Here is an 8,079-nt window from a genome sequence, read left to right on the forward strand (position 1 = left end):
TATGAAAACTCGATATCTCTCGAATTCTTGCCGATAAGAAATAAGACGAACAAACGCACCTACGAATCTAAAAGTCAATGTAGATATTAATATATTCGTTTCTACAAGTGTAAACCAAAATAGTACAATAGCAGCAATAATAACGATTTACAATACAATGGTAATAATACAATTACGAATACAAAGTACCGAGTTTGTTAAATCGTCGAACGATATCAATGAAAAATATGCACTGTTTCCAAACGACGAGTTTTTCCCATTTTTATAAAGTCAGCATCTGCAAGCAAGTTCGAATTCATTATAACGTAGAGGTTGGAAGAAACGTATGCACTACGATTTCCTAGGATTCCGTTGTATATAGAAAAAATACCTTGGAAGCAAGTGTTCAGAGCTTTGATATTATACGTGGTACGTGAGACTAGAATATCTTTTCTTACATTCAGACAGCTTGATACAATGGAGGATTATAATGGTCAATGCGGATGGCTGTTGAAGAATAACCATCGATAAGTCAATTTATTGATTAGTCGTTAGATGCGTGATAAATACAATACGGATTTTAAAGAAAGAAAGGAAGAAAGAAGGAAAGAAAGAAAGAATGAATGAAAGAAAGAAAGAAAGAAAGAAAGAAAAAAGGAGAAGAAACAATAAAGAAATATATCAACCTGATCGATTGTTAATCGTAATTCAAATGCATACGTCCCTTTTGCATTTTCTACTTGCGTTAAGATCATTCGCCATCGAAAGATGACGATTGAATACCTAGTTTCTTTACTTGAAGAAGAAAAAAAAAAAAAAAGACAGAAGGAAAGGGGAGGGAGTGGCGGGGAGAACAAAAAATACATTAGCTTTGATCTAAAGTATACGTAAAAGATTAAAATGCCTTTTTCTAAGAATAATGCTACTCGAACGAAGGTTACGTATGGTTTCGCATACGTAGCGGAGAAACGAGAAAAAGAAAATGGAAAGAAAGGAAAGGAAAATATCGTTGAAGTTTTCTGGATACGCTTACAGGTCGTTCTCGAAAGCCTTAATACATTCATATACGTATCTTCTTCTGCCTCCTGCGGTAAAAAAGCTACTCGTTCTGCATCGGTTTAGGCCATAAAAGCGTCGACGATAATTTGTCAAATATAGGTAGCAAAAGTGTTATATAAATCGGTGTAGCGGGATCGGAGCGCAGTGAAACCTAGACGATGGAGATTTTTTTCGCAAGAGTTATTTAGACCCTATATGCTTTTTACAAATAGCGGGCTCTGTTTTCCCAAAGAAAATCTTTCCCAAGGAATCGTCCATTGGAAGAACTAAAACTCTGATCGATAATGTATACAACTGTGTGCCACTTTGTTCACACTGCTCGTGTCTACACCGCGCGATGTCGACGACTTTTCTGCATCGAAGTAACGAGATCGTAGACCCGACGGCAGAGGTCCAGCCTAGTCGTCGTTTACCTCGATTGGAATACTAGTGGTGAATGTCGGGGTCTCTAGCTCTTCGTGCTTCTTCATTTTCATGCTCTGCAACGATAACGTAACTTCGACAAGGTGTTGCAGAATAATAGATAAAAGAAAGGAAAAGGTGCCTGATTGCTTTAGTATATATCAGACCTGTTGTAATTTGTAATGGTTGATGATATCCTGATCGGCTGGGCAACTTTGTAAGAAGGCATCCAGCCTGTACATATGATGCATATATCGCCAGAGATGCACCAAAGTCTCCGGAATCTCAAAGTCCGCAAAGTATTTGCCGGCCACCCTGATATGTTGGAGTCGTGGCATAAGTTCACAGTCGAAACAGCACATCGTGTCGCCTGTGAGGAAACGAGTACCCTTACGACCCAGATGCTCGTCGATTTTGCGCAAGTGTGCCATCAGGGACGACGATTTCGGATCTTTATCCTTATCCTTCGCGTTCAGCAGTAACAGTTTCAATTTCTAGAACAAAAATAGCGTATTTAAAAACCGCTTGGCGGCTAGTCTGAAGGCGAGAAAGTAGCGGTTTCTCGTCGAAGCGGCTTTAGCAGTTATACATACACTGAACAAGTTTTCAACGAGTGTAGCCACTTCTTTGTCTTGCACGAAGAGATTGTGTCCACCGGGAATGTTCTTCATTATGTGCCGTTCGATTTTCTCGTTTTCCAATATCGCGTCGCCGTTATCGATTAGGATCGGCGGTGGCGTTGCCTGGAAATTGGTACGGAAATCGGGCGGCGGTTTCTGCATGTCGACCGTGGTCACTTTTAGAGAGATCGTTTTCAATTCGGCGAGGAGATACAAGTCCATAAAGTATTCCTGGCAGAAGAGGCACGCACCCTTTCGGCGACCGTCGATCGTAGATGCCTGCAAAAATACATTCCCATTGTCAATTTATCATATACCGCTATCATATAGCGTTAATCGACAGTAGCTGCGTGTAACGAAGAAAAAATTAATCGACGGTCACTTTCACCGTCTCTCTGATCTAAAATAGTCTGTTCGAACTCGAAAGAATCCCTCGAGCGACGCAAACACGAAACGATATCTGTTTTCTCCAGTTGATCGAGCAAACCGAGAGTACATATATCTAGCATACTCGCTCCGCTCTCATTTTCTCCGTGTCACGGTTTATTTATTTCCCTCGATGACGCAGCTTGCTTTATTCCTTACCAAAAGATACGCTCTCGCAGCTAACTAAAAGCTTCGGCTCGCTTATATAGCCGTATGAGCAAAAACGCGTTTTATTTCAAATATAAAGAAAGTAAGTAAGTAAAGAAAACCCGTATTCCAGCTACATATCTATCGTAACTCTCGCAAAATTCGCTTCCCCGATTCTGCATGTGTATGTTTGCTTCAATTATTAGAAAAAAAGAAAAAAGAAGGGCGGGGGGGGGATTGGCCCGGTATCGATGCAATTCGGATAAATTAAAGGTGGGCAGCTTGCCAGCTTTTACCAAGAACACGATTTCTATTTTCATTTCGTTTCAACGATCATCTCGCTCCAGCCTCTGATCGTACACTTTGACCGTTCAAGATATTAGTCGGCAACTATGGTAGCGCCTGGTGTTGAACGAGAAAAAGGAACTGATTATTTTTTTTCTTTTTTTTTTTTTTTCTCTCACGATGACGCAAGTTCGACCTGCGAGTTTTAAGAGCGAATGACGCGAGAAATCCCGATTCCCAAGAAACGAACGTGGGCCTCTCATCCGCCAAGCTCGGCAACTTTTCGGCCAAGGCTAAAACGCGGCAGTTTTGTGCTTGGTCAGTTCCGTGTTTTCGAGAATACAACGAGCAGCGAATCGGCGGACACTGATTACTTGCCGATTACGTAACAGACATGGCAATTATATTACGCGATAATCGTGCCGAAAAATGATAGAAGGGACATTTTCTGGATGAAAAAGGCGAAGAATAAACATAAGCTAGACTTTGATCGACTTTGGAAATGGGTAACGGTATCCGTGTCGCGAAATACCAGTGGCGCGGAAAGCGTCGACGCCGAATCAAATGTCACGAGGCATCGAACGTCTTCCATCGGAACGCGCAAGAGTAATCTTTCGCTCGACCGCGTGCCTGCCCGCTTGCTTCCTTTCTCTCGCTCTCGCCGCTTGAAAATTCAATTGCGATCGTTGCACGGTACGTCCGTCTATCATCGTATATATCGTATCGTTTTGCAACGACAAAGTCTCGGGTAACACGATCGTCGAATTTTTGCCCAGCAAGCTGCCTGAAACGTGGATGAGCCGAACACGAAACGCGCGCGCTGATAGTCTATCGAAGCAAATTCCTGATTTCTTTTGAAATAAGCGCGTTTCTACGCGCACCGCTGCAACTACACGGGATTCCCGTTTCAACTTGACCGACGAACAGAGTTATAGAACGCATCGAGCGGTTTTCCATGCTCTCTCGCGGCTTTTACCTGCGATGCACATGCGCGATTAGAATGCTTGGCTTCGATATATTGGCATAGAAGAGGACAAGATGTAAAAAGGAAGGGAACAATGTTCACGGATGCAACACGTCATCGAATAACTTGCTGTATAATGCACGGCATACGGTAAATAGGCGAATATTCGCTCTCGCGAACCAACGTCTAACAGCGGTACATGCACGTGCATAACGAATACAGTTGTATGACGCATATACTATGTATGTAGTAGGTTTTTTGCGTATTCTAAGGATACGACGACCGTCATATCGTTCCTCTCTCTCTCTCTCTCTCTCTCTCTCTCTCTTTAGTACAGCCTTTTAGCCGATACACCACTATGAATAAAAATGAACGATCAACCGTAAAACGATTGACGCTTAAGCTAGATCTAGCTGGTTCTCGCATCGGCTTCGATAAAAATTCCTCTTCTCTCGTGGGAAAATTTGCATTGGCGTATGTCTGCCGTGTCTCGGTGCAGAGATCGCGAGCCTGCTCAGACACACCGGTACGCAGAATTTTCTATATTACTTGTGACATCGGCAACCATCGTAACGTCCTTAAGCAAGATGAATCCGATCGATTTTTTATAACGGCGCGCAGTACGTACAACGGAATACGTTGCACGCGGATCATTTTATCCCACTTTATTTATCACATTAGAGCATTTTAGCCCACGCATCGTGATACCCTGTATGCGAATAAGAAGGCAAAGATGACTCATTCTCGAGATGGGGACGAGATTAACGGTTAAAGGATTCACGGCGAATCCACGAGCACCGATGAGAAGCAACGTTCGATGAGCAAGGTGAAGAGAGAACCATGACGAACGATGAAGAGAAAAGGAGGGAAGGGGAGGTGTTTACGCACGGGGGAAAGCCAGAAGAGCGAGGAAAGCGGAAGGTAAAGGAGTTCATCGTTTAACGGTAGAATCTCGAGGACCTCGCCGAGCTCCCCGTCGTTTCATCCCGTTTGACACACTTTACGAAGACCTCGCATGATCGCCTTCCGAGTGCAAGGTCGGCCAGTTACCATTAAATCTCTTCTTGTAACGAACGCCGTCGTTGAGTAGGCTCTCGCTCCCGTAGGATTCTACTTATAAGGCTGTCTGTCTGTCTGTCTCTGCTCCCTCGTCGCTAGACTGTGAATTTTTATGCGTTTACGGGTTGAAGTTTCGACACGAGTCAATTCACACAAAATACGTACATACATACGGTATTTGAACACACATCGTACAAGACAATTATGCTTATATCGTGCCAATATTATGAAACATTTAGGCGTTTCATCTTAGATCAGAGAAGCGATTCTTACACGGTATGTCGTTGCCTGTGACTATCGTCGGCGTAACATTTGATTTTTCAGAAACGAATACTCGACGAATACTTAAACCGATTTTCCGATACGTTTCACGCTTTACCAATATATACATACGATAACTCGAGTCTCGTTGGGACGCTAATAAAGTTTTAAAACGTTTCGTACAATGCACACGACATATATTCACGAAACATTCATAACGTGCAAAAGCAGATAAAATATTCAAAGTAGTACTCGTACTCGCCATAACATTCGATAGGTAACAGAAATCTATGCCTAATCTAGGTTCCATTTGTTCCGTCGTATTCGTTTGAGCCTTGGTAAATGAAATATCCGCATCGCTATTTCTCTCTCTCTCTCTCTCTCTCTCTCTCTCTCTCTCTCGGTCAGTGTGTAATTACAAAAATCCACAGCATTCGAAGCATGAAAATTAGGTCCATGGAAGAGTATTCAGCTTGAAAATCTTTCTTTTAGTTACCTGTTAACCAGCTAAGACGAGATATCGAGATATTTGGATTCTTAAACTCTTATAACATAATATATGTAATAGGAATTTTTAACGTAATATTTACGATATAAATTCCATTACTTACTAGATTCTGTCATATTTATGCTTAGAAAAATGTATATAATATAAACACCGACTACATATTTACAATTTTTCCTTCGTATCTTAATTTTTTACTTCAGCGGTTTTAATTCGATTAACAGATTATAAAACTTGAACGTTCCAAATCTCTGATATCGGCCATCGGATCTCTTTAAACTTTAATCTCTCTCTCTCTCTCTCTCTATCTATCTATCTATCTATCTATCCATCTATCTAATCTAATCTAATCTAAAATATTTAAACGACTTTAATTTAAAGCTTTCAGACAATCGAAATTCATGAAAATCATTCTGCGAAAGAGATCCATTAAACGAGAAAAGAGAATGAGAATCGTATCTCGGATGAAAATTCGAAGATTGAAATGTAACGAATCTTGTTCGCCGATTGTCTCGTGATACGTGTGCGACGAAATCGATTCCAATACGTTCGCTTGGTTATTTATTTATTAAAATGCTGACAACGATAAGAAGGAGAGCTGTTTACGAGGAAATTCGCGTCGAACTCCCCATCGAACAGATACGATAAGATTAGCGTTACCCATTGCCTGAAATAACCAACTGACAGATTCGATTGGCGAAAGTTTAATCGACAATTCGTAATTGGACAATTGAAGGAAGCCTCTTTCCTTCTATGGAGACGTTTTTCTAGAAAATATGGTGAAAGAACATTCCGAGAAATGGAATCGAGTTCGTTCTCGATTAAATCGATTGCCGCGCGAGTCTAGCTCGATTATCTACATCGAGAAACAGAATTCATCTTTTAATATGTACACGCATTGTTTGCAGTTACGTGCAATACTCCCAATATAATGCGATAGAATAACGCAAGAAACCAGTAAAAAGAATTGTCGAGTCATCGAACAATTTTACCACTAACATTCGTACACATTTGCCAAATTAATTTCGACCGTTATCTTTCGATATTATCTACCGATTGTAATCGAAAAGTACGATATCAAGATCGCAAAGTAAAGGTTCTTTATTTTCGCGGTACTCTAATTAGTATAAGAATAGACCGGAACCTTCCAGTCGTTTTCTTATCCTTCGTATAGCGATGGCTACGTACGTATAAATGCTTCTAATCTTGTTAAATTGATGTATGGCCGGTGCAAATGCGTCGTCGTGGTCGCGCGAGTTTGCATTTTCGACTGACGAATTAGGCGGGAAAAAAGGGAGAGGCGGGGAGGAAGAAAAGTTGGTCCACTGGAAGCGTCCATTAAAAGCGAACAGCGACTCCAAAAAAAAGAAGAAGAAAAAGAAAAAAAAGAAAGAGAGAGAGAGAGAGAGAGAGAGAGAGAAAGGAAAAATACATTATCGTCAAAATGTATCGTACGTATGAGATAAGAGCCAAGGGTTTCCTTTTTCTAGAGAGGAGTCAATGACGTAGAAAACGCGGCCAACCAGAATCACCGTTCGTACATATGTATTTATGTCTGTATTTCTTCGCGTAGCGTTACGTCGGTTTCCTCGCAGGAAATGGTTTCGTATACTTACCATATTCGCAGATGTCCCTTGTACTTGTAACTAGTAATCGACGAATACGAAAAGCTTTTGAAATAACGCATCTCACGCTCTGCCACCATATTCCAGTAACGTACCAAAGTTCAATTTATTGTCATTCGTTCGATTTTCGACACGTCTCGTCGATCAGCGAATTAATCGACTAAACTGTAGAAAGGGTGAAGAAAACAAAGGCAAAAGAAGCGGTTCGACGCTACTTGTAAACGGTCGATGGTCACTCGAAGCAGCTTCTCTATTTTCCATACCATAAACCATAAACGATGCACGCGTATCTTCGTCGGAAACGGTCGTTTCGACGGCGACTCCTCGTCACCGGATAGAACAGGAAGAAACATCGGGAGGAAGAAGAAGAAAGTACAGGAAGAAAACCAGTCATTCGATCCACGCCCATATCGCGCACGAAACGATCGCCTTTTTTCCCTATCTCTTCCTCCTTCCTCGTCTTCGTTCCACGCGTAGTATAAACTCACCTTGATGATCAGCTCGATCTCGGGAACGTCGCCGTTGCTCGTGCCATTCTCGTGGCTGTCGTCCGCCATCCTTACAATCGTACTTCCTTAGTTTAGACGAAAGGCACTTTTTTATTGTACTCCGCAGTTCACTATCGAACAGGACAGCTCCTTCCTCTACGACCAACTGCAACAATACGCGATGGAGGCTCGCGAAATACTGACGCAGCGCGTGCTTCGCCACGTTTACGACAATAGCGCCGCGCCACGAAGAACCACG

The 8,079-nt window shown here is 41.9% G+C and overlaps 1 protein-coding gene across 2 annotated transcripts; it reads right to left on the minus strand.

Moving 5' to 3' along the window:
* Positions 1 to 68: 68 nt before the first annotated feature.
* On the minus strand, positions 69 to 8,059 carry LOC126923195 (chloride intracellular channel exc-4). Of its 2 annotated transcripts, none has more exons than XM_050736450.1 (4): positions 7,821 to 8,059; positions 2,034 to 2,339; positions 1,608 to 1,934; positions 69 to 1,517 (listed from the first exon to the last, which is right to left on the minus strand). In XM_050736450.1, the coding sequence occupies exons 1-4, from the start codon at positions 7,887 to 7,889 to the stop codon at positions 1,437 to 1,439; spliced, it is 783 nt and encodes a 260-aa protein (XP_050592407.1). In that variant the 5' UTR covers positions 7,890 to 8,059; the 3' UTR covers positions 69 to 1,436. The 2 variants fall into 2 exon arrangements, with proteins under 2 accessions (XP_050592407.1, XP_050592408.1); XM_050736451.1 differs by lacking the exon at positions 7,821 to 8,059 and adding an exon at positions 7,324 to 7,342.
* Between the last annotated feature and the right edge of the window lie 20 nt (positions 8,060 to 8,079).

Source organism: Bombus affinis, chromosome 13 (assembly GCF_024516045.1).
Source record: "Bombus affinis isolate iyBomAffi1 chromosome 13, iyBomAffi1.2, whole genome shotgun sequence".
Classification (NCBI taxonomy): domain Eukaryota; kingdom Metazoa; phylum Arthropoda; class Insecta; order Hymenoptera; family Apidae; genus Bombus; species Bombus affinis.

Excerpts from the sequence above, each read along its gene's own strand:
- LOC126923195 (XM_050736450.1), bottom strand. The coding sequence starts at position 7,889 with ATGGCGGACGACAGCCACGAGAATGGCACGAGCAACGGCGACGTTCCC. Across the intron at positions 1,935-2,033 it reads TCGTTGAAAACTTGTTCAGT|AAATTGAAACTGTTACTGCT; the intron begins GTATGTATAACT and ends TTTTTGTTCTAG. Across the intron at positions 1,518-1,607 it reads ACCATTACAAATTACAACAG|AGCATGAAAATGAAGAAGCA; the intron begins GTCTGATATATA and ends TTATCGTTGCAG.